Below are 27,626 nucleotides of genomic sequence, written 5' to 3'. Positions count from 1 at the left end.
GCATTCATCCATATACTGTTCTTGACGGATAAAACTCCTTTACCACGATGCTGCAATTTAATCACAAATAGACAAAATGACTAAGACCATAAAACAACATTTATGCACATTTTTAGTTTTTACAGCTATCTATAAAAAAATCCCACACATCTCTTAAATCAGTAAAGTTTATTTCTGTTAAACCATGACAAGATTTCAAAATTAATACAAGATAAAAATTCAAGACAGTTGGCAAGGAAGGAAAATACTTAAAGGATAGACTACACATCATATATATTACTCTCATATGCTCAAAACCATTTCTGAATAAAACATTACTGGCACACAAAACTGGCACTTTTCCTCATAACCGATCCAGTGGTATCTCCCCCCTATGCCTAGTCAGTAGTTCTATGAAAACTAAACACATACACACGCAGCCTGCAACTTTCAGAGCACAGTTTACCTAYGGAATTTGAAATAATCCTCTATCAGAAATCACAAAATTATTGCAAAACACTTCCTATTGCATTTTTATATTTGGTGGATTTTAAATACTTCCTCTTTCAACAAACATCTATCAGCCTTTCAGTGTTTACTATAAATGCTTAGAACTGCATTACTACTTGCAAACAGACCTGAGGCATTAGTAAAGCCTTATTTATTTGATATAGGCTAAAGCATTCCTGCAAAATTACCACTCCTGCCTCAAATTAAGGCCACTGAAATCCACAGTTTTGTCTGTTGGTTTCAATGGGCTCTGAATTTATTATGTTTCATCCAATGCAATAACAAATAAAATTCATTTTTGTTGTTTGAATAAAAATCTTCCACCTTGAAAGCAGTATTTTCAAGTATTGCTATCCTTGTCTTCTAATGCCAATTAAAAATTCTGAAGAAACAAAACACACAAAAAAGTCTGAATAGAAAGAAGAGTGCATTTCAAGGATGACCTCCTGTCCTGTACCCTCCCCTCCTGCCCCAAAATCTTGCTTACTTAATTCTGARCTCACAATTTATTGTACAGCTGGGGTCTGGAATAAGGTTTCCCTGAGCATTCTTTCTACMTGTTTCAAAAAATCAGAAAGGGTTTTCTAAAATTCAGCCATTATTATTGCCATTTTCTTTGCTTAGACATGATTTATTTTTTAGACAATTTTCTATATTTCTGAGTATTTTCCGTTTCACTTTGGTAGCCCTGGATTTTATGTATAGACAAACTTGTATTCTATTGCTCCAGAAAAAAAAAAAAAAAAAAAAATCTTGAAAGTGCATCTGACTTCAAAACAGCATTTTTCAGGCATGTTTCAGAAAATAACTAGGTCCAAAGATCAATATGCACAAATCCTCATAATGAGTCCTCTCAATTAAAAGATGCAGAATTAACAACATATTTGCTCCAAAATTTAGTAGCATGGCATCATTAAGAGATGGAAGTGCTTTGCCTCCTCAGGGCTGATCATTAGAAGGGAACAAGATACTGTATTGTGCAAGAGGAGTAAGATATGAAATAGGAATCAGTATTTAATTTTCTATACAAGTAAAGTAATTATTTCATAAGCAAGATGCAATACTGCATCATCACTGCATTTAAATCATCTTTGGAGGTCTAGATCCCACCTATTGCCCACCTTCACACAAATGAGAGTTGTGTAGGTATATGGAGGGAAGCCTCAAAACTGCATTAAAAATTTTGCTCTAAGTAGTTTAAGTAATAGGTAATTCCACGGACATTAAACGCAAATCCTCAGAGGACTGACCTAAAATGTGCCATTAAATACTACATAAAATAGATATTGTTGGTGATTTGTGTTAACACTGCTGACTGTACTCAGAATTCAGTAGTCTTGCTTTTTTCCTTTTTAGTATTTCTAGTACATAAGGCGGCGTATTTTCGTCTTCCCCCATAAATAGTCTAATAATTTAACTTCATAAATTATAAAATATTTTTATGCAACTTAACATAATATCCTAAAAAATTAAATTTAAATTTAATAAATAGTGTATTTACACTTTAAGTAAGTACAGACCTCAATGGATTTGCATTCATTTATCGCACAAAATAATTTACATGGCTTAAAGTAATAAATAAGTCACAGGAAAGCTTTCAGAGATATGGGTTCTCCGTATGTCAGAGTGCAGTACACTTTCAGGAAGCAGTAATTATTTTGGCTATGTTTTCTTCATGAGTCCTTATGTTGGACGACCTTGACCAAAACGAGATTTTGACCTAGGTTAAGAACATAAGAAATATATTTGTAGATTATTACTGCTAGAAATTTGTGGTTACTACTGTCAAGTTTAGTATTTGTTTTAAATTTCTTTCATGTTAAAGCATCTTCAAGGGGGGGGGGGGGGGGAAACTCACTCATATCTATTACTGATAAAGTTGCTTTTCTGCCAGGATACTCGTACCCGCAAACCATGTAATCATACAAAGAATTCAAAGAACTAGGACATCAAATACCCTTTGAAATCACAAATTCTACAGAAGTAGTCATTTGCACTTTTGTGGCCAGAGATGAGACCTGTAAGAAACTTCTTGGTAATATTTTTATGCATCTACCCTCTGTTTGAAAGATTGTTAGCAACTCCATTATAAGCTTCAGCTCAAGACACTCATCTACTGGCCAAATTACGGCCAGTTCTAGGCTCTACAACTGCACACAACATGCCAGTTTCTCACTAAATTTTTGGTTTTCTCTTTCAAGGTATGTATTATCGATACGCAGTAATGTAGTAGTTATTAAAAAAAATTTTTTGAAAGGAGACCAAGGAACAGACTAAATCTCAGTCAACATTTTTCTTGTTATTCGAAATTTCACAAAAAATTATCTTAGAGTAGCAGCCAACCTATAAGCTATAAAACAGTTCTCCCAGTGTGGGTACAAGAGTTTCATTCTCATAACTCTAGTGTAATTTGATAAAGTAAAGTTTCACATCATACATGGTTAACCTGCTAGAAGGGAAGCTGATGCAAAAATGTGTTTGAAATGGGGCAAGTGTGTTTAAAAAGAAAAGTCCATGTTCTGCTTTTTCCTTTCATTTTAAAATCTTACCTTGTGTTCTTCTCAATGTTGTTTTGTCGTGCACTCACTTGTGCCGAGGCCTTTATCTGAGCTTCTAGCCTAGAATAAATGCCTCCTGCGTACTGCAAATTCAGAAAATTAAGTCATGAAATTATTCCACTTTAATCAGTGGTTTCTCATAGAAATCACTAGAGCCTATAGCATACTTGATTTCAATATCACCACTCAGTACTGAAAACCTTCAAATCCATCGTATTTTCCATGTCAGGTTTTTAAATACAGTGAATTTTACAAGTTATTTAACCCATTAAAAATACATTATTTGGTTAAATACAGTTTTTAGTACAAAATGAAGCCTGATCAAATTTACTTTTAAGATTAAGTGTTAAAAAGATGGTATTTTCATTTGTATTATATATTTTTGTTAGCAATGTGCACTTAAATTCTGTAAACACTACAAATGAACAACACAAGCCTTACTTCTTTACTGTCTTTTGACTTGACTCGATCCAGGTCTCCCAGTCGCATTTTTATTAAGTGCCCTGTAATCTCAGACATTCTTCTCTGATCTATCAGAAGAAATAATATTTAGAACAAAAATTTTTCTTGCTACTGAAAACAAGAGACAAAAGAACATGTTAATGATATCCTGTTTAAAAAAGTAGCTTTCTTTTCAGCTCATAAACAAATCTTGAATAACCTAGATCCTAATGCCTAACCCAGCTTCAACTGTATTCTCATTAGATATCAGAATCAGCTTGATGCACTACACTGAGATCATAATCTATTGGAATGCTTCTGAGGCAGTGGTTTTCAAAACAGTAAAAATGCAAAAGAATCTCAGTAGACTAAGGAAAAAAATAAAAAAGAAAAAACAGAACAATTATAGCACTGAATACTTTTAATCGGAGACAGGGAAGGAGATACAAATGAGCACATTTATCTGTATTTATCTGCACACACAACAAATTGCATAGGGATATGAGAAACAAATTGCTAACATGACTGTGCAGCCAGCAGATAACACATCACCACCATTATCCCTATATCTCTCTATATTATATGATGACATTTCAAATAAAGAATAAAACCCATCCTAATATATACTTATGATAGAATTTTTTTTTCCCTCCTGCGAACTTGTAACTCCTTCCCAGTATTTTTCTAGTCAGTGGACCCAAGACTGTCCATTTATTTTTCATTCAAAGTGAATGTAAAATATGCAGCTTTAAATGGTGGATTTTCTTTCATTTTCCAGCCACAAAGATTTTTCTCCTGTAGAACAATCCTTACTAGATTAGCTAGTAAGTGTCAATTAAATCCTAAAGTAACATTTTCAGGAGTAGTTTCTAGCTGTATGAATACTTTGGTACATTTTGGAAGAATCTGAAATTGCTGTGTGGTTTGGAAACAGCTGATACACTTAACAGTTAGCCTAGCAGAAACCTATTCTCTATCAAATCAGAAGCAGTTATGCAAAATAAATTTTGTTCTATCTAAGAGTTAATTCAACCTAATAGTTTCTAAGTAGTTATATTTTAATAAAAGTAGACTTTTCTTACAGTAAATAATATTTTTCTTTGCATAATATTAATATTACAAGAGCTAAATCCATGCAAAAACAGACCGTCTTCTCTTTGAGCATCTTGATTGAATCTCAGTGATCTGGAGGCATCCCATTTGTTCTGCTGCATACTCACACTGGTTAGAAAAAAATGCACACAGAGTATTATTAGTGACCACTTACAAAGAAGAATGCACTAAAACATGGTCTCAAGGACTTTGCAAATTACTTACATGAATGGAGATGCATCTCGGGAACTTGACTRAAGAAAGAAAAGTATATTCTTCAGTGTGTTTTAAGAGGAAGTCTAAAACTCGAGTATTCTTCATTATTCAGTTCAGAATGGCTGGTTTCAAAACTCAAGATTTTACCTTGTCAGATGGCTTCTCCTTTTTCTGAACACTAGGTGAAGAAACCACTTTCTTTGGGTGCTTGCAGAATTTCTTTAATTTCTCCTTTCTCCCTGCTAATTAATGCAATATCTAGCAACAAGCACAATCACAGATATCTGTAATCCCTCAACTATACAGCTATAAAAGGATATTTTCCCTCTACTTCTTCACAAACAGTGTAATTGGATTGGATATTTTTCCTCTGTTAATGTTAAATGTTACCATATTAGTAACACTCACAGATTACTCACTTTGCCATTAGAAGCATGCATGAACTGAAATACGTATTTAAAATGCAAAATGGCTACACAGAAGTACCCAAATTTCTGTTGTAAACTCAAAATCAGGTGCACATACACACTACAGCTCTGAGAACACTAATTCAATCAACAAGCTCAAAGTTCTTGGTGATGTCAAACCAAACAAGTTAAAGGCAGACTACAATGTCTTTTTTTTTTTTTTAATGAATTGGTATACCCCAACCCCTTTGTGTCAAGAAAAAAAAGAACAAAGAACTGCCTCAGCTCAAGTGGCTCATTATTAGAGTGAGAAGGAGAAGCAGCTTTTTGGCTTTCCATACTCCTAAACCCCTTATCATAATTTTTTAAAAAATTATCGAACTTATCCTCAATGCAGATAACTAGTCACATTCACTAGTCATCTCACTAGGTTATGAAATCAGAGGACTAGTACTCTGCAAACAAGCATGCAGAAAATATAGGCATGTAGCTACTGTATTTTCCTCCAACATTAAGCTAGGAGAAAATTCTTAAGTTGCTTGATAGTCTTCCCTGTAAAATATGCCCTTGATCACCCTTTAGCACATTTCAGTATCCAAATAATTTCAACTTCCCTTGTTTACTGGTGCTTTTTGGCAGCACCAACAAGGTTAGTCTCTATCTAAACACACACAAATCTAGAAATAAAATTCAAATAACGGTATTTTTGATTTTAAAAATTCTAATTTTTAAAGTTTGCTTACAGAAGAAGAATTCTGCTGCCTTGCCTTGAATCCCTATATCTAAATTCCAAGAAGGTTTACTGTTTACAGAGACAGCTGTAGTTGTACCTGGTTTCCTGCATACATCTTCTTCATCCCCCACTTCATCTTCCGTGACCTCTGAGCCAGTGGTATACTCCTCCTCTTCAGATAACAATGATTGCTGTTTCTAACGAATGGGAGGAGAGAGCGCCACAGATATTAAGTGCAGCTTGATTCCTGTTAAATGATATGTTAAATCTGTCCTAAGTAGCTCTCTTCAAATCTAGCTTCTTATCTGAGTGAGGTAATTGTGTTTAAATTTAGGTCTGAGAACAGGATTCTCAAATACCGAAAAATAATTTCAAATCTTTGCTTAAAACATTATGATAAATATTTTTATTTAAGTTTCCTCATGCTTGTCAAACATCAGAAGAGGTTGCCCAGAGAGGTCGTAGAATCTCCATCCTCAGAGACACTCAAAACTTGACTGGATATGAACTTGAGCAACCTGATACAGCTTTAAAATTGAATCTAACTTTGAAGTTGGTCTTGCTTTACAAGTGAGAGGATTGTACAAGATGACTTCCAGATTATTAAATGATTCTGTGTTTAGTATCCAACGTATTATTCACTATAAAGTTTCTATAGCAGTTGTTAGCTGCATAATTATAGACGTGAACGACTGTTCTCTCTAGCATTTGAATATAAAAACAATTAGTAAACCAAATGTCATTCTGTGCTGCTGGAAGAATGACTCCCCATCCTCTGCATTTGGCCAAGCCCTCAAGTCTAATAAAGCTTTTGCAATAAAGAGGGCGGAAACCTGCTTTAATTGTTGCTTCCAGTGCCAACAACATGAAAGAACCGTAACATGTTAACCAGCAGGTGGAATGATCAGCAATTCTTTCTGATGGTTTTGGGTGCTCAGTTTGATACAGTTTAAAAAAAACCACATAAGTCTAACTTAAAGTGCTTAGGACATGAAGCATCTCACATCAGTCAGGAAACAAACAGACACTTAAAAATAACATTTTTGAACATTTACATCTCTGTCAGCTTGATGAACTAAGCACTGATGCAGGCGCTGCAGGTCTATTGTTTGCTGTCATTTGTAATAATGTTTAAAGGAATCTTTCATTTTTATTCAGGCCAAAGTAGCACTTCACACACACTTTATAATTCCTTAGAAGTTCTTCACCGCATTACAAATTCCATATTAAAGCAAAAGACAGAAAATCTTTTTTTTTCTTATTTTCTAATTAATTTGTAGGAAATGATTTTAATTATCTGCTAGTAAGTTAATTATCTGCTAGTACACAAGAGCAAATATTTAAATTATGAACAAAACATTTTACTAACCAGCTGCAAAGTCCAGTTCTTCAGAGAAAGAAACTGTAGCCAGGAAAACGGAAAGAGGTATATGTTAGAGAACTAAAAATAATTAAGAAAGACAAAATAAGTGTAAGTCTCAAAACAGGAGTGATATGCTATAGAACAGTAATTTATACTGTAACACCTGGAAAGCTTATTCTCATCTTTGATTTCACATTTTGGTGGAATGAAGAAGCACACAAACAGGTTGTGAACTACTCTTCCATTCCAGAGAATTCAGAATCATGCTCCAATTTGCCTAAGCTTAGCACTAAAGATATTAATGGATTTTTTTTAATTAAAAAAGCAAACAGGGGGAGAAGCACCAAACTGATTAAGCACCAAATTAGAGTTTATATTTAATAGCCTCCAGCATCTGTACCAGAAGGTTCTGGTGCTCCGTGCAAAACTCTCATGGAATGAGCAGCACTCTGCTGCTATCAGGATTGCCGAGTTACTGAAGTGAAGCCCCACAACGGGTGCAGAACTTTGTAAACTATCTCTACTTGAAAGATCTCTTTAAACCAGGGGTAGTTTTACAAACAGTCTACTTCAGTTTGACTTAGAAAGCAGCTCTATTGATCTGACATATACATAGTAAAATATACATCATATTACTGGAAAACGGAATCTTTTGCATCTTGAAAAGAAGAGATTATGGCTCATCATTTATGGGTTTACAAGAGTGACTAGATATACTCAGACACATCTAAAGAGGGCAGTTCAAATAACTTTCACTGTCTGATGTTTGCTGAGTATAGCTGGGTCCTTAACACCATCAGTTAACAAGTGGTCTGCAAAGCAGACATATGGAGAACTGCTTCTGTTTTACAGAAGTATTTCTGATAGACTTTGTAGAAGTTTTGCCTTCTCACCAGACATTTTGTACTCAAACTAGTCTACGCTATCCCACAGTGCTCAGTTGTGTGCTTCTTCCTTTAGCAATGTGTTTATATATAAAGTTGTCTAATGAATTCTTCAAAGTATCTCTGTAAGAATCTTCATTATCAGGAAGAAGGGAAAAAAAAAAAGTTAGCAATACTCACAGCATTGATTTCTCCTGTTTTAGGGCCCCACGGCAAATTTTGTTCTAACAGCACATCACATTCAATACTTTTTTCATCACAGAGTCCAATACCAGAATCACTTGAAGAGAAATTGGTGAGATAAAGTTTTTCTTATTTTTATTTTGTAACATTAAAATCAGGCTCTCTTTACTCACAATAAAAGGAGAAAGACCCCCAAGTTAGCCATATAGCTAGTATTTTGATAACCCTGCATTAAAATATAAAGATAGGAGYGAATAGTTACAGAGGTTGAATGACTAAATGTCTGTTTGACGTGCAAAAAGGTAAAAATATTTGCTCTTCTCTTCCCAATTTCCACTTAAATAATCATAAAATCAATTGCCTTTTAAAAATCCTGTGTGTTGTACATTTTAAAATGGGAAAGTCAAATGTAATGTGTACACAGGCAAAATGTCAAAGGCTAAGTTACTTCACTAACAATGTTCTTACCTATTTTCATCCTTAGTGAAAGGAACAACAATAGCATCTCTATGGTGAAGCAGATCATTCAGTATTTTAGTATTCTGAGATGTCAAAATGTCCTCATCTTCATTTCCTGAAGGTAAACCAACCACGTGATCCCTCACTTTACAGCCCTGTCATACATATACACATAAATAAATCAGACACATGAACTAATGGGAAGAATTGATTCAAGCAAATATGATAGCAGAAATTCAACTTTCTAGAAGCTTCTGGTCTTTATACTTGGAAGCTTTCTCAAGAGAGAAACTACGGACGAACTTTTGCTTAAAGAAGTGGAACCGATTTTGTACTTGTTGAAGTTAATAGAAACTTCTAGAAACAGACAACCTGAAAAGCAAAGCAGAGAGTCCACTAAATAGGAATAACAACTTTTACAGAACTGTTTCATATCCAATTTCAGCATTAAATGTGGTCAAACTGTAGGGTGACAAAAGGCAATGGAAAAAATATCCTTTGCTTGTACTGACAGCTTACAGTGCATATACTGTAACAGCAAATGAAAAATAGCCTTCTGGCATAACCACAGTATCCTTCCCCTCTCCAGTCCCATGTTCCACTTTGCCTGCTAGAGAAGGCCTGCTGCACTTGAATGATCCCAGAATAGTTTACTACTGCACAAGAAAGGCCAARTTCAGGGGTCAGAACCCTTATCCTTTGCTGCTTTGAGACACTGCAGCAACATACAGTCCTTATTTTGCAAAGGATCTGTTTTCATAAACCCATCCCCTCCCATGTCTTATGCTCTTTTAAAAGATAGCCATTAATGCAGTACCTTCGGAAGAGTTGTAGGATCAAATCGAAGTACTTTTTGGCTACAACAGGGATATATTCCTGTCCCAGTGGAACCCAGAGCACTTGCTATACCTGGATAAAGAACTGGCTGCGAATGGTACTGGCAATGGGAGAATTCCGTACACAGGAAACACTACATTATAATAAGAAGAAAGATGAGAGGTGAGATTACCAACAGAAATCAAAATTTTGCAATATAAAGAATATATATCAACTTTATTTCTGCCACACATCAAAAACTGCAAAAACCTCAAGAAAACTCTCCCCCAATCACCATCTTTCTTCAGGCAGAAAGTCTTTACGTCACTCATTAAAACCTGAATGGTCAGAAAATAGCCATTTTAACTTAATCACGTTTTGCTCTAAGCGGTCAGAAAATAAAAGAAAGGGAAAGTGACGGAAAAGGATTTAGAAGTCATGAATCACAGCTTCTCTCATTTCTACAATGCAAATAATTGTCTCCTAATCAAAAAAAAAGAAAAAAAAATCAAAGCCAGCTGGTACCAAAAGCAATTACCTAAGAGTATGGAAAATATATTTATTCCCGCTCTTTTAGTCCCTGACTCAGCGCTCAAAACTCACCCAAAAAAAGACAGACAAGCAAGTGAAAGTGAAAATACACTAACTTGGTTACACCTTGAGCAGGCCAACCAATTGACAGTCCCCCAGAGGCGCCAATAAACATCCCGCCAAGATTTTAATTCCTCATGGAGACCAATTAAATACTCATGGACTTCCCAGGTTTTATCTCTGAAAAAGCACAAAGTCAGGTTATGCACAGAATCATAAAACAGTTCTGATCCTGCCACYAAGAAGGTGAGATGGAGAAAAAGCAAAGCAATGCATCTTCCACAGGTAAAAATCCTACAGAAGAGTTTACAACAACATGAATACAATGTGGGACAATCGATATGAAATTCAAATGATGACAAAACATCCTAAACTTACAAATAACAAAGCATTACAGCTTGTTTTATCTCAAACTCCATATACTCCATATACTGCAGCTTGTAAGCTAAGATAAGTATCAAGCCTTATGGAAAGCAGCAGAACCATAAAACAAAAGAAAATTCAATACACTGAGTGAAAGAAAACAATATATGCATGTGTGAACAAGTTCAATGATACTGCATTTTTCTGCCCTTATACTACCATAAAACAGATGTGAAATACCATCATTCTATTTTATTTATTCTAAAACGTAACATAGTATGTTTCCATGTATCTGCAACAGCAATTTTGAAAAACATTAGTATTTTCTGGATGACTACATGCATTTGAGGTTTGTTTCTAAAAAGAGGAGTGCGTTCCTTCTTACTGATAAAACAGCACACCTCTTTATAATTCATAAGACAATATGCACCCAGCACTGATGCATTTTATTCTTGGAAAGAACAGACAGTTTCCTCCCCAATTTTAAGTCCTAGCCTGAACAGCCTTTTACTATATAGGTCCCTAATCTAGTCTAAGCAGACAAAAACTCCTATGAGAACTTCCAGGTACCACTAGACGTCTACTGCATACAAATCTATTTTAAACAACTACACCATTAAAGATAGGCTCATATTAGATCATAAGCCTGGAAACGCAGTACAAGAAGTCATAAGTACCAGAAGACAAATACTCAGAAGACGATGCAGATTCTAATTAACTTTGAGAATCGGTACGTCTATGCACTAGGAATTACGTAGCAGTTACGTCTACTCAGCTTACTTGAGGAAAAACAATTAAAGAATTTTAATTGACTAATCACCAATGATCCTAATACGTCAGGAAAGGGTCGCAGATTCAATTCTACTTAGACTGTTAGGCAGGATTTGCTCCACACCATGGAATTACTCATGAGACATAATACTAAGTTGACATGTACTATTTTGGAAGCTGACACCGAATCATGTTTTGGTTGTTCTGAACTGAATAGATACAATGAGAAAGTCTTCTTGTTATTAGTTTCCTTAAAAGGGGAAGGTAGGAGGGAGGGAACTGCAGCTTGTCAGGCATTGGTTTTCATCCAGAAGTGAATGCACTGTACAGAAACATGGCTCAAACAGATATAAACTGATTTAACATTTGTGCCAAAACAATCAGACATACAGAGACAATAGGTCTTGGAAACTCCTCCAATAAGTACTTTAAAACAAACAAAAAGTAAAAGTTTATTTATAGTGATTTCTAAGCAGGATAAATATTTGATGTGACAGCATCAAGACAGTCTAGAATAACACCTTTAGCATTTCCTTGTTGGCAGAGAGGGACTGACCCTTCCATAACAAACCTTGTGGAAACACAGCCTTAAATTCATTTTGTCATTGGCTACATATAAAAAACCCTTTAATGAAACAATTAGCTGAGTATTTCCTACTTGAAGCAGTACAACCCAAAATAGCACTCTCAGTGATCCTGGCTGTAGCTTTTCCATATTGCAACAGCAGTGGCATTGCTAAGTGAATTTCAGAAGTACAGCTATAATCTCCCATTTATTGTTTTTGCTAGGGAATATAAAAAAGAATTGAGATGATGATTTATTCTGCTCTATGCCCATCTATGACTCAATTTTGTAATGCAAGTATCTCTTAACTCCTAAACATGTAGTATTTTGTAACATTACCCAACATCACATAGTTGAAGGAAAACATTTAATATATATATTACCTTATATGAACATAGACAATATTCCCATGTTGATCTATGTTGATTTTTCCAGGTACACAAGGAATTCGTCTTTCTGTTTCTTTAGTTAGCAGCTTTTTACATAAACAACACCTAGATTTTAAAAAAAGAAGCAAAACATTGGAGTAAGAGCATGACTATGAAATAAAGAGGCTGTCTTTGTAACAGAAGTAGTAAAAAAAAAAAAGTGGGGGAAAAAAGAAAAAAATTACCACACCTGTATAATGTTGCTGCATTTCCCCGTGAATCTGGATTTAGGTACTCTGGATCAAAAAGTCTCTCAATCTTCTTGCAGAATAGTTTACTATTAATGACAGCAACACAGTTTACCTATTAGAAAAAGACCTGAAAATTGCTTTATGTATACTGAAACTAATAATAATATTCTGATTTTATGTAAAGTTGTCACTTTTCTTTCAGTACCTAACTTTTAATGTGATTTTCCTTTAAGATAATCTGTTTGCGGCATACACATAAGAAATGTCCATATAATTAGACTTGTCTGGAGTTGGAATTTACTCATTTTCTTTTTCTTTATGGAGGATCTAACAGGACTTTAAATGTTTTTGCCAAGCCATTCATTAAACATCCGTCATGTTCCCCTATTTGGCACAGTACCTCTCTCCAACCTCAACTTCCCTCACAACCCATAGCCCTGCACATGCCAAGCATCTGTTTAGATAAACTGACAGCTTCAGCCTTATTTGCAGATCCAATACAGTGCTGTTTGAATAACAGTCTCCTAACCTGATCATACCTTATTTTTATAAGGACATGAGGAAAGAGATCCTTTTTTAGTGGTGAAAATATTACAGATAAAACCTTACATCCACTGAGCCAGTCATGGAATTCCTACCTTTATAAAGTATGATTTTCAATGTACTCTTTGTATGGTTAACGTTTTTCCCTCTATTATGTTGTTTGCTTGCTATCTAAGCTCACAACTTCTGCTTGACTAAAACACTTTTTACTACTGAATGCTTTTGTGAACTTTTAGAATTAAAGTGGTAATGTTTTCATATCTGTCAATTAAAACATTTTCCTACTTTCATCTTGCTTGCCTGTAAGTCTGCCTATTATTAATTGATCCTTATCTTGATATGAGCTAAGATAAAGTCTTTATGGATGCTGTTTAAATAATATTCTATTACAGCTATTCAGAATTTAGGATGGCCAGAAAGCTATGCCCAAACATCACAATTTGAAGGCTGCTGAAACCAAACTATTCTCTATGAATTAGTAGCATGTCATCCCATCAAAGATTCCTTTCCCTAATCCTGGCCTTCATTTGAGGATTCATGAATAATTTGTACATGCCACACTCCTATTGTGGTCTTTTCCTTTGCTTGGCTTCTACAAAAAGCTCTTTGCATTTGGCTCAGAATTTTAATATAAAATTCTCAAGTCACTTCATGATATTCTGTGTTAAAGACACGTTAAATAAAAGTATAAATTGTACTTATTACTCTAGACTCTGTAGTGTCTTAGCTGCTCCCAGAAATGATCCAGAAGCCCTACAGTATTTCAGTGGTATATTATATTGCAAAAAGTTACCTCTTAAATTTATCTCTTTTGTCTTTCACCTCTTCTACTTCAGTGTGTGTGAAGAGATCAGCAATTCGTGTAACAAGATTAGCATTGATACAATTCATGTTGCATGGTGTGGCTACAATGGCATTCATATTTTCATGGCAATAATTAATACATTTTTCTACCTATGAAAAACAAAAACATTAAAAATAATTTAAAAGAATTCTAGATAAAGCCAGATTAATTACTTCCAGCATTTTTTTAAAGTGTGTAGTTTTGCAAAACTAGTTCAGTTCAACTCAAAAATAAAAAGCAAACTTAAAATATGTCTAACTGTGACTCTGCATTAATGAGACTGAATTTGTGTTTTCCTCCAAAAGGTCTCTACCATCTGGAAACAGCTCCACAAACACTTCCTCTTCAACAAGCGATATCTTCCAATTACTTGTAATGGAGAAGCACAATACACATTATACATAGTACTGCACAGACCTCAACAGCTAATCTTACTGTATATTTCACTGCAGATCACTCCAGTGACAGAACTTTTGAAAAAAAAATTAACAAACAAGTCAATAGTTACTACTTTCACAGAGCTGAAGGATATAAAAAGGTATTCACCAATACTTTCTTTTTCTTTTTTATAAGATAAAGAAGTCAGATACCGAGGCTATTCAGCTGAACTGTCAAAAGGCAAATTCAAGATCTCATTATCACATTTAGAAGCAAGTTGTTCTACAGGTTTTTATATTGCCCTCATTGAGAGTCTAAAAATATCAGATTATCACTTCGAGTAAAAAGTAGGTAGCAAAAAATCTCAAAACATCTTCATCACATAAACAGATGCAATGGCTGATACAACAGTCAAAGCRTAACAAGCAAGCTGTTAGACACCTAGTGATTAGCTGTGCCCTTATGACACAGATTGTTTCTTTTTTAATACTTACTAATGAATCCATCTTCAAAAACTCAGAAGATATAAGAATTGATATAACATTTGCAGGTTCTAGAAAACAACAAAAGGAGGTTTTTTTACATGAACACTCTTGTTAGTTTCACCTCACCTCCCTCCCTCTGTATATTTAAGATGTGTTGTAAGTATTATTTTACCAGTCAACCTATCATTCCATATTCCAACATACGGAAGACCTCCAGCCTTATGAAACAGATGTCTGGTTCCATATAAAAAGATACTGTATTAGTCTTACAGTCATTTTCTTGCCCAGATTCTCAGTTTTTGTTAACAAATGAACTAGAATGATCTTGTTAAATTGTTTAATCACGTTTCTAGCTGATTTTTCTTTATCATTTAGGTATAAAACTGTATCAAACTGGACTATATAAAAGCTGGAAAAGGTAACTTCATTGGAATAAAATGACACATCTAYAGAATAAGCTAACTTCCATCCCTAGCCACCACGCCCAGCTGAGATTCTGCTCAACACAACCTGCAATGCCAAGGTGGTTTTTAGGACTCTCTTACCTTGTTCTATTTTAAAAAATGATAACAGAGGATCGTAAAAAGTTTTTTTTTTTTTTTTTTTTTTAATACAATTCCAAACTATATTAGATCTTTTTTACTGCTTCAGCTACCAGGTTTCCTTAAAGCTCTAAGTGTTAACAGATCAGAGACTTCTGTTACAATGACCAGATAATTTTCTGATGTAATCCCTTTCTAACAAATGAAAATTTTCCAGCTGTTGCACTGAAATAAGAGATTGGAGCTGAATTGCACCAAAGCAACTGATCTTCCATTAGCTTGAGTTTTTAGTCTGAAGTACACATCATAATGAAACTGCCACAGATGATCAAGACAATGTCTTTTACCTAAAGTAGGCATTTCATATGCTTCATATTCTTTAGTGTTCCTTTTAACGTATCTTATCAACCAGTCAAAGATGTGAACGTCACAGTGCACTGAAATGTCCACCTCTTCCCAGCGCTGGGCATCCACTGACAGATATTCAGCAAAATATTTCATTTCTGAAATCAAAAGGTCACGAGGACAAACAAAATCTTCTTTGAGGTTTTTTGCTTCATCACACACATGGATCACCATATTTGGCCTCAATTAAAAAGAAAGAAAGCCACAAAACAAGTTAGGACGCTAAACCAGTAAGAATGCAAAACTGATTAATGAAGATTTCATCTCCAAAACTGCATCAGACATTGCAATATTGACATTACTAACAGGTCCTTTCTTATCAGAAGAGAAAAAAACCCTGCAGTTATTAAGAAGCTATTACCAGATACTAGTGGAAAAGCATAAATGTGCATATATTCAGACAAATAATCAAAGTGTGATATAATGGTTAAGGGACTGGAGCAAGAACAGCTACAATTCCAGTCCCCAATTTATCTCCAGTTTGCTATGGGATACCACTAAAGCATCACATAAATGATTTGCTCTTCCTTTTTTACTTCCTTGAAAATACATGTATACTCACACCTCCCCCCCCCATCCACTCCTAACTTACTGAGGTACCAAGGACATTAACTAGTATACTATAGCAATTGTCATCCACAGGCTTTATTATATATTAAAATGCTTACTTCTAAAGAAAAGGTCAAAGCTAAAAATCAGTAAAATCTATTCCTACAAAAAGAGAGTTACTATTAGGTTTGAATCAAACACATTATGCTGTAAGCATCTCATTAATAAGATACACTGATAATGCACATGGCTATTTGAATTGGCAGTAAAAATTTTTATTTGCACTTTTCACTTACAGTTTTCCTTTTCTCCTTCTAAACTAATAGAACAATTCTATCTTCACAGAACTTTTTTTTTTTTTAATTAACTGTTAGTGAGCATCAATCTTGTTTTATCCCATTGTAAAGATCAGACTGTTTCCCACTGCAGCAGCGATCGACCATTCAGAACTATCTATGGATTCATAAGCAACCCATCACCATTGCATGTAATAAATTCTCAAACCAATCCCTAGTATTTCTGTAGCAATATTAGGTTTAGGATGTTCATAGCTGTGTTCTCTGTCACAGTAAAAAGAGCAATTTTGACAGTTTTCAAAACTAGAAAGATGGCTACTTCACTGATAAACTTCCAGTGAGCTCACATTTGAAATGACAGTCCAGTTATGTTTTTGGTTAATAACAATAAATAAATAAATAAATAAAAACACTTATAAGCCTCCTCACTGAGATTTTCAGGAATTTTCCTGCTCCTGACCTAAGACCAGTTCTACAATCATTAGTAATAGCAGTACTAAAGGAGAACTTGCATTTGTCACTCTGGCTTAAGAAAACTGATGCACAAACTGTGAACACATGTATTTCCACTAACATTCTTATTTTAAATCAGAATCAGGGGAAATGATATAAAAATAATGTGAAATAAAAATAGCTGGACTCTGTCGGAACAGAGAACAGTTGGAATTCTTTGGACTTCATTCATACTTATTGATAAAGCTAGAAAAATAGTTTAACTTCTTCTGCCTTGAACAAAGAGAATGACTGAAGAATCTGACCTCCTTGCATCCTTTTTAGTGGTACTGTCTATTACTCTGCAATTCCTCCAAATGAGTGGTCTCTCTGTCAGCTATCTAATCTTGTAGGCAAAAAATACAATCATCATCTCACCCCTGATTTCCATCGGTGCTTTCTCCACCTTTATGCACAGGCCCTTTCTCAGATTCTGAAGAACTCCTTGTGGAGGCTGTGCTGGGCCTTCCTTAAGTGCAAGGAAAAAAAGGCTTCATTAGAACAAAAGGGACTGACCTGTTACTCTTCAGCATCTTGGAAACACAACTGAAGCACAGCTCTAATACTGGGGAAATGTTACATGACTAGCAGCAAGATCTGTACTACTGTAACAGCTACTAGATAATCAAAGCCATGTACTGGAAACTCAGATCAGCAGCATTGTTGGATTGCCCAGACACTTGCCCATTAATTTAGATCAGTCCTATCTCAATATAGAGCCAAGAGATTTATGCAGAGTCTTCAACATTTTTCTCTAGGAATGCAATCCTTTCCCTTAGATCCCATTTTCTTTCTTGTGGGATGTAGGTCTTAAAACTTCCAATCACATGAAGACTTTCGTTTTCAGTAAGCTTTGCCACTAGAATACAATCACTTAAGACTAACTCAGTTTCTTATCCATAAATTGTTAGCTGTGGAATTATGTTGCTTACAAGCCAAAGCACAGAAGTCTCTACAGATGTACTTTCCTTAAATTTCTCAAATGCACAGCTTAAAGCAGTAAATTGAATAAAACAATGCTCAAAAATGCAGACCATCAGATCCTTTTAGTCTCAAAACTATACAGTGCAGCTTATTCCAGGAATAAAGGACAACTGAGCTTTAGTTCAAATAGTCTCTCTCCACAATGCAGTACAAGCACTGAGTGGAAGCTGGAAACAAAAGCCAGTGAAGTCACGAGAGGTCTGGATCACCAATCCCAATGAATTCTGGATCAAGAGTTAAGAAAATCCTAGGATTCAGATACTGAGCAACTTTTTCTACAGTGATGAACAAATCACTGCAATCTGAAACTTCCAACAGTCTTGCTTATAATTCAGAAATGTCATCATCTTTTTAAAGTAATGGAAGGGCACGTATCTGGCTTCCACCGATAAATCCATCTAAGGTCATGACTTTCCGCAATTACCCCCTACTCTCAGAATTCTAGGAAAAATGTTCCAGAAGAATCCTCTCCCTAACAGAGGAACCTGTACTCTTTAAGAGAGACCTTCTCATCTTATAGCTGACTTTCTTATTTAACAGCTGACTGACATCAAAAAACATCTGGAAGCTCTATACTGTTCAGAATACAGCAATTGCACCTTTCAGAACAGTGAAGTTAACACACTAGTGGAAGAAGAAACAAAACTTTCTCTAAAGATATAACCAATGGGCATGCACAGGTAGGCCTTAGTAAGGCCATAACCAAGGAAAGATAGCTAATATTAGGGGAAAGTTTATTGGACAGACACCAGAAGAGCCTTGGAAGATGCTAGGTCAGCCACAGCCTTCAGGGCAGTCATTCCACTGCAGACTGACGACCCATACTAGTAGAAATACAGCCAAGGTATGGATCCTGGATTTTTAATGCAATGCAAGATGAGTATTTTAAATAAAGGTCTGTGGAAAAAAAGACACTGAAATGTTCTGTTTGCAAATATTAAGAAATTTATTTTGGACATAATGAAGTTATTTATGAAAGAAAAGAAGAAAATTGACAAGAATATGCAATACAGCCAAATTAACAGGGATATCTGAACTTCACCTTACATTTCTTCCAGTCATTTTCCAAGCTTATAGACAGCTCAACTTCTGAAAGTTAGTAACAGAAATACCCTGGCATATACATGTGCACTGCCATGCTATACATTTAGAAGGATGTAACAACAGTTTGCCTTATAATTAACATCCAGTTTAATAAGCTTTTACTAGTTAGCCAAAACCAAAATCCAGGTCAAAATGAATTAGGTCCATTTACTTTTTCTTGAAGTTACTCATATCTATAAAAAAATCCAAATAGGCTCCAAATTCTTGATCCTAAAATAAGGTGCTGTGAATAAGTTCACTAGGAAGTAATTAAAGAAAAATATTCACTTACAAATAAGCTTTTTTCAAATTTCCARTTCTGAAATATCTAAGTATTTCCCAAATATTAAGAAAATGTGTTCACTACAATCCGGTAGAAATCCAGAAAATTATATTAGCCTATTCTTAACATATTAAGAAATTACACATAAACACGGGGAATCATTTATCCCAAGTCACAAGAAAAAAGCATTAGAAAAAACAGGGAACAGAAACAGAGGATATCTCAGGCTAAGATTCTTGTACTAGGAACATTAGTGTACCTAACTGCATTAATACTTTTTAAAAATATTAACTCGATAAAAAGAAAGCAAGCACTAATTATCTAAGGAGTTCTATAAGCAGAGTTGGCTTGTTAACTGCCTACTGTGAAGACACTAATCTTCTAAGTAGTCACCTGTGGGTGCAAGAAGTCAACTATTTATTCAACTTAATGTACATAACAAGTATATAATTGAAAGCTGATAGCACATGATAGCTGATATACTCTATATACAGTTTTCAAATATTGTCTCTTTATTAGACTTTTAAAAAACACTTTATTTGTTGCCCAATAAGAGTAAAACAGCTATTTTTACTTCTGCAAAGAGAACAGCGATCAGAAAGCTGCAATGCGGTGAAAGACAATGTAACAGAGAAAATTTTGTTGGCTTAAATCTTCACTATCTTCTCAATTGGTAACACAGAAATCATTTACTCATAACTGTAATAAAGCAAATTTCTCATGCAGCACAACTGGCAAGTTTCCCAGTGTGTAGAAAATACCCTTATTTACAATAAAAACCAGAGAATCATTATTGCAATATTCTTTACTTAAAATTTCTTACAGGAGAGGTACTTTAGTTGGTCTTACCAATAGTTTTCTTTTTCATTGCAGCACAAATCGTTAGGACTAGCCCTCTTCTATTAAAATATTACTGGGCCATATTAATTGACCAAGACTCATTATATATCAATGCAAGAGTATCCTGTATCAGGAAGTAACTAATTTATGCCCAAATTCTCGTGTAGCCATCCAGCTATTGAGGCAACTGCAGGGCCTTTTGCTGACCTCAAGGAATCACCATGTCAGCTTTCAGCCATTCTACACAAAACTACTTATCTTAATAACACAGCTTGATGCGAATGTAAGGTTTACACAGTACAACACCAGGGATATAAAATAGAATAATCACCCCTGTCCTTCCCAAATGGAAAGATTTAGCACAAACTTCAGCATATCATGCCTTTTGGAACAACAAACTATTAAAAAGCCCAAACATTGATTCTTAATCTAAATGAACTGAAAGTATGTCTATCTTTTCTTTTTCAGAGACGAACAATTAYCATTCCTGGGTGAACTCACCACTCAAGACAGAAAAACATGCACATACTGATTATAATCAAAGTCAATATATTTCAGAATTACTGAAAACATACCAGTTATAGTAATGGAATTCTGCCCAATGGGAGGCTCCTGAAACTCTGTCTGTGTATCAAGCAAGGAGGATTTGATATACGTAGCTAAAGTTTCCACAGGACTCCCACCAGCAGCCATTAGGGGATTATATTGATTGTCAACAGGTGAACTTCCACTGCTTTTTAGTTCATCAAACCTTTTTGCACACTGTCACAAAATTAAGCAATAGGTCAATGAAGTAGCAACTTTCAGTACATTTTAAAAAACTGATTTTTGATGCAAAAATATTTCATTGTATTATCATTTGCAATTGAACAGTCATCAAACTGATATTACCTGATGTTACAAGGCTTTTTATGTAATTAGGGGCAGCGGGAAAGAACAAACATACAGTAAAAGAAATAAGATTTGCCATGATTAAACGCTCTAGCAGAAAGAAGAAAAATGGATAAGATGGAACCTGATTTTAGGCTTGATTTTCCACAGAGTCAACTTTGAGGATAGTAAGGAAAAAAAAATAGTTGCTTTACCATTAACATTGTCAAATATTATTAAAAGCAGTGATATTGATCAGTTCATAATAATTATTTCTTTTACTTTACAGTTTCCACACTGGATAAAAGGAATTGGGAATTTCTAATGCAATTCTAGTGCCTTTTCATTCCTTGTTTTGACGAACTAAAAAGAATTTGCATTTTGTCAATCTGTACCAACACGATGACAATCACAGGCTTGATTCTGTAGACTCCTACACACAAGTAACTTTACACATACAAGCACATCTATCAAACTCCAAGGGTAATCCTCCTGTGATAAAACTCTCTGGATCTATACAAGCTGCTATCTCTTATTATTATTTACTTAGATTTAGCTAACTGACACATCACTGCATGCCACCTTCTCTTTTGGTTGAGGCACACACAGTGACATCCTTCTGGTATTAATGCAGTGTCTCAAGTTTTTAACAATACCAGCTTACAAGATTTAATAAACATACAGAAGCACAGGTCTCACTTCACTTACCTGCCTCAAAGAGAGACTCCAAAACTTCGTTCATTTAAAACACAGTAACCAGACACGTATTAATCAACTATGCTATTTTTATAGAAGGAGAAAATTGACAGATTCTTTTATAATTATTTTATTCGCTCAAGATTGCATAGTACTATATCCAAATTGGAAGTTGAATAGCTGTGCCCACAAAAAAAAAAATAAATACTTTGCCAAGCACTTTTTTCAGCTTGCAAGGCAGTAACATTCCACATAAGCTCCTGCTCCCAAATAATCACTTATGTTCTAAATACAAGGTCACAGCGAAGCCCACTAGCAATGCTACAAATGTGAGCTGACACATTTGATTAAGTTTGCAAGAAAATACTGCTGGCTTGCTTTTTTCCAGCTTCACTGAATCACAAGGGCAAAAGCTATTTTCTTTTCCAGCTCAAAAGCATTTAAGTGAATATAAATTATCTCCTCTTGGTTTACTTCACCTCAAAGAAATAAAAAATCCCAAACTGCTCTTTTCAAAACAAATAAAGAAACAAAACAAACAAAAAAAAACCCAACACCAAATGATCATGAAATTCAGCAATCCTGAAAGATGAAGTATACAGAGGTGGCAAGTTCTTCCAACACCTATTCCCATCAGAGGAATAGTATGCCACTTCTTGTAAGGCAACTGCATGCCTTTTATTACCTAGTAGAAGTCTGTAACTTTTAGTTCCTAAGAATTGTACTGAATGTAATGCCAATCATAAGAAATTATTAGGTTTGCTAGTAAAGTATACTACAATCTCCATGAAGTTAATGGGTACTGTCATCCTTCTCATGAAAATCTTAACTGTAATTTGAAACATATTAGTGCAATTACTCTTATTTTTCAATTCTACTTTTCAATTTTTATTAAAATATTTTTATGGTATTTTTTATTCTTATTTTATACCAGTTCTGAAGAAATACATCGTGTGTTCTCATTTCAAAAGTTTAATGTTCAGGTTTTGTACAAGCAATATGTATTTTTTTCAATCTACTACTCATTTAACATTTTTAGCTCTTTATAGTTTAAATTATTTCCACCAAAACCCCCAAATCCTTAATTCCCATTTCCCACCCTCCACAAACAAAATAAGCTTTCTTCTTGATAAAGTTCTGCATATAGCATGCAGATTCTTTTTTAGTAAATTCACCTCTTTGGATGTAAATCCTGGAACTAGCCTTGCCACACTGTCCCAGTTGATAGGCTGAGGAACACCAATTAGGGAACACAGAATCATATCCAAAACCATTTGGTTGTTGTCATATGGGAAGTTATTGTTTTCTGAAAATCCACGACTCATCTTTGGTTACTAAAGCCTAAAAAAGAAAATTATTAGAAAGTACAGAGACTTACGCACTTAAATAATCCTCCAATTTCAGATAATGACATAATTTGTTTAAGCTTAGTGTATGTTAGTTGTAGCATTCTGTAAGTTACTATAGGAAATATTTACTATAGCGTTGCAGTCAAGTACTAATGCTATAAGGTTTGTATTTGACACATCTGCATCCTCAGATTTCATTTGGGAGGGCAAAAAAGGCAAATGTGCAAAACAAGAAAAAAAAACGAGCAGTAAGTACTAATATTTGAGTTGTTTCTTCACAAAAGAGGAGAAAAAAATAATTTGCATATAAACTTGTAGTTTTGTTTTGTTTTTTTAAAGAGCTATTCACAGAAGTCAAGAGGCAAGTATTTCAGAAGCGCCAACTTCTAGAACCAAGGAATCTTAAAAAAAAAAAAAAAAGGCATGCAAATGTGGAGGTTTCCTTGTACACTAAATGCATTTTGACTTTAAAAAATCTAAAAGAAAAGCTATTCCTGAACGAGAAGGCAAAAACACCACTGTCAGTCTTCCTTTCCCTAAAGTCTGAATCAAAGAGCAGGTCAATGCAAGCCAACTAAGAAAAAAAAAAAGGAAAAAATCAGAGGAACCATTAATTCCAGCTCCGCAAGTTTAGAAGAGAAGCCGATCACCTCTTTGAAGAGCACATCAATAGGTAAGACTACTAGATAAAACTTGAATCAAAGGCAGTAGACACAACAAGCAGTATCTGGAAGGAATGCTCATGAGATTCACTAGCAATGAAAAAAANAAAACACAACCCCAAAACATTGCAGTATCAACCTAATACAGCAAAAACTTGAGTAGGTCCTTCTTCTGGAGTATTTACTTGCTTCTACACATACCAACTAGACAATAATTCCATATACTCCCCCCTGTGGCTCTGAAAAGCACGCACTAGCAAACATACGATTTTTATCATCCTAACTATCTGCCACATACTTCCACCAGAAGTTTCCATCTCTACAGTTGATGCAACTAAATAGAACACATGCCCATTCCTGCACCATTGGACATCACAATCCAATATATTAACGTGAATCAATTTTAATTGGTAGTTTAAAAATAATACACACTCTAGTTAAAAGACCAGTATTAAGCATGCCAACTTGTGTTCTGCCACTTTTGCTCTGTAGCTAGGAAAAAAGCCGAACTAGCAACCAAAGCCTTTACCTCTAACTCCATCAAAGCATTTGGATACTCAGAGCCAGACTAAATGTGTTCTAAATGTTTAGGATGATATACTACCACAACTACCTCCTCCCACTGCAGTTTTGGAAGAAAACCATTGACTGTCCATTTCCAGGAGGGACTTGCACCACTGAGCCCTCCCGTGCAAAAAGGGGCTTCCTACAATCTCTGAATAAGTAGCCTGAGTTACAGGATGGAAAAATCATTTAAATACACTTCCATGTTCCTCAGACTTCCTACTGTTCGGTCTCTTCTTGCTCAAGCATATTTGTTTTATAAACCTCATTCAATTACATACCAGCCAACTCAGGGACCCAGTTCAGGGCAATCAATATTGCTTCGGAGCTAGGAGGCATGAAACCTGGATGTCTTTCAACCATTATCCTGAAAATCTGACTTTTCTATTGTCCCAAAGCATTCATAATTTCCATTTACTAAGGATTTTCAGCACTGAGAAGCCTCATTCTTCCAGTTTCAAGTTGAGCAACAGACAACAAAGCATATAGGACAATAGCAAGCACTAAAAATGTGGTGCTCTTGACTTGGAAAAAAAAATAGTTTATTATCAATTTWATATATACCATCAGGGAACAGAGTAAAAGTTCAAAGTACTCGCTTATCATATGCTGGCAGAAAAGTACAGGCATTTATCAAAACTTTCAGATGCAACTAATGCACAGGCAAGATCTTAATAAGGACTCCTATTTGGAAAGCACTTGGGATCTTTCTTAAAGTACTTTAAACAGATCACAAATAATGAGACCTAAAATTCACATGCAGAACTTTGATTTTTAATGTATAAAGCAAAGACTACAGAGAATTTCAGGAAAAACATACTTGGATATTAGCAGATTTGACTGACTACTAGTTACTAAAAGGGTATGACAGGTAGTTGTTTCTTTTGCCTCATCCTCTTCTCATGCAGCTAAAAGAAAAGACTCGTAAAATACATAACATAGCACTGATTTTGTTTCAGATTGTAAAAGCCATTCCAGCTTTTTGTTTATTTTTATTAATAAAAACAGAAGTCAAAACAACAAATAACTTATCCTCTCAAAAGAGTAGTTGAATGAAACTATCATGAGAAGTTTCATGTATTCATGACAGATGGAAAAGTGCTCTGTTTTACGCTTAAGAGTTTAATTTTAGGAAGACAAGTTAAATGGATAAAAGTCACAGCGTTTTAGTAATTCTATCTAAATTAAATCTGTTGCAAAGTCTGTCAAATAGCTTTGAAGTCAAAGGTACTTCACAGGCAACATGAGCCCGTGGAGTGGAGACTTCTCTCCATCAGCACACAGACAGATATCAGTATCAATTCAGTTTAAGCCACTAGGTATCTACAACACCTATTATGTAAAGGGATGAGGAGGCCAGAATAGGTCAGCACTAGCAGCAAAGCTGAGTGGGTTAGAAGATGTGAAAACCTCTTCTTGTGGTATCTTATATGTGTGTAGCAAGCAATTTAGAAATATGCTTAAATGAGACGAGCAAATGATCATGTATGAATATCCTCGGAGCTCCAGACATAAAATACAGTTAATGAAAATAAAATTGTTAGTGATGGTGCTACTTTATAAATCCCCATCTTAAAGCTTGTTCTATGATATGATCACACAGGGTAATTGAGCAAAAAAAAAAGAGAGAAAAGTGATTATTTTGCAATAGTTAGGTTTATAAATTAATGCAGAAAAAAAACAACAGAGTAGGTTTTAAGCACTTCATGGTAACAAATTTATGGATACATAAGCACTGTGGACTATGAAGCAACCCAACCATGCAAAGATGACAGGCACTCTGAAATGTAATGACACTTCAGGGAGAATAATGCCTTTGTCACTCAAATATTTTTTATCCACTTATTCTGTACATTAAAATACAATTACTTATAGAATCATACTGTAATGATGAATGAAGGAGCATACTCATTGCAAGTATATAGATTCAAGTCTTTTTATTTACTTCTATTTTGGAAATAGCACAGAACTCCCTTTTGTGTCCTTAACTCTGATGTTTAACATTGGTCCTTTCTCCTTTAGGAAAGACTGTTAGAAGTATAGTTAAAAACATGCAAGACTATTTCTCATGCAAGAATACGCACACCGTAAGAACTGCAATGTAAGGGCTATAATAAATGTGGCTGCTAGCGAGGTAACAACATGGGATTCTCTCCGGTTTGTTTCTCTAACAAAAGCTCAACTTGACCTTTTCCTCAAGTCAAGGAAATTGGGAAAATGTTTCAGATTTTTTTTTAATTTGATCAATTCATTATAAACACACAGTGTAGAAAGTTAGATGACAGTTTTAATAATTTTATCAGCAATTAAAACTCTAAATTAAGTGGCACAGAGTACTCCCATTGCGTATTTCATAATTTAAATAAAGCRTTAATCCAACAGGCAGGAAGTTGGCTTACATTATGGAAATACACCACCTTATTTAAGAGTGATATTTTTAAGAGAAGCACAGACACAATCGAAACTGAGGCGTTACTATTCCCATGCAGGGAAGGAAAGATGCTGGCATGGGCATGATGTTTCACACAAAATCCTTAAATTCTGCACAGAGAAAAGGTGCAGAATGGAAAGCAAGGTGATGGAAGGAGCAACTTCGCATACGAGTTAGAATAATATCAAAGTAAGTTATATTTTAATAATAAAAACCCATTTTTTTTTCCTTTTTCGAAGGCAAGACCGGGCAAGCACAACCACCCTTCTCACCAAGCATTACCTTGGTGGGGACTCCCCCCGGACCCTATCACAGCGGGGACCTCGGCAGCCACCCCAACGCTGTCCAGTGGAGAAGCCCCACGGCAGCTTTCGCGGCAAGTGGACAGGATAAAAAGGGGAGCCCCCCGCCAGCGCTTCCAGGGAGGCAGGGGGAGGCGGAGGGCCGCCGCGGCGGGGCACGTTACCTGGCGGGCTCCCAGGCGACGGGTCGGCGGGTGCAGGGCGTGGCTCTGCCAACGGCTCCTCCTCGAGGCGCAACGGCCGCTCCCCGGGGAGGAGAGCGCCGCGCCGGGCGCCTCACGGAGCCCGCGGGGGAGAGCCCAGGCCCAGCCCGGCCGCTGGCCGTTCAGCGCACCCGGGGAGCTGCCTCCAGCGCCTCAGGGCTGCCCCTGTCCGCGGCGCGACACGGACCGGGACGGCACGGCGAGCCCCACGGGCCACCGCCCCCACCTGCGGCGCCACACGGCGGCAGACAGCCCCGCACGCGCCGCCGCCCGGC

General features: G+C 35.6%; 1 protein-coding gene across 3 annotated transcripts; it reads right to left on the bottom strand.

Moving 5' to 3' along the window:
• Positions 1 to 181: 181 nt before the first annotated feature.
• Positions 182 to 27,626, bottom strand: SANBR (SANT and BTB domain regulator of CSR). 3 transcript variants are annotated; one of them, XM_085299148.1, is made up of 21 exons: positions 27,313 to 27,626; positions 23,016 to 23,181; positions 20,850 to 21,036; positions 17,463 to 17,553; positions 15,690 to 15,928; positions 14,810 to 14,868; positions 13,887 to 14,047; positions 12,550 to 12,636; positions 12,315 to 12,425; positions 10,289 to 10,412; positions 9,643 to 9,795; positions 8,835 to 8,980; positions 8,364 to 8,463; positions 7,306 to 7,338; positions 6,034 to 6,133; positions 4,944 to 5,038; positions 4,806 to 4,834; positions 4,636 to 4,709; positions 3,489 to 3,577; positions 3,039 to 3,130; positions 182 to 2,209 (listed from the first exon to the last, which is right to left on the bottom strand). In XM_085299148.1, exons 2-21 carry the CDS (start codon positions 23,163 to 23,165, stop codon positions 2,173 to 2,175), a joined length of 2,157 nt encoding a protein of 718 aa, XP_085155274.1. In that variant the 5' UTR covers positions 23,166 to 23,181; positions 27,313 to 27,626; the 3' UTR covers positions 182 to 2,172. The 3 variants fall into 3 exon arrangements, with proteins under 3 accessions (XP_085155274.1, XP_085155275.1, XP_085155276.1); XM_085299149.1 differs by having other exon boundaries at positions 4,944 to 5,035; XM_085299150.1 differs by lacking the exon at positions 12,550 to 12,636.

This window comes from Rhea americana, unplaced genomic scaffold, assembly GCF_003343005.1.
Source record: "Rhea americana isolate MKP2758 unplaced genomic scaffold, rheAme1 scaffold_146, whole genome shotgun sequence".
Taxonomy (NCBI): Eukaryota; Metazoa; Chordata; class Aves; order Rheiformes; family Rheidae; genus Rhea; species Rhea americana.
The sequence above is the reverse complement of the archived record's forward strand: the minus strand, read 5'-3'. Positions and strand labels throughout refer to the sequence as shown.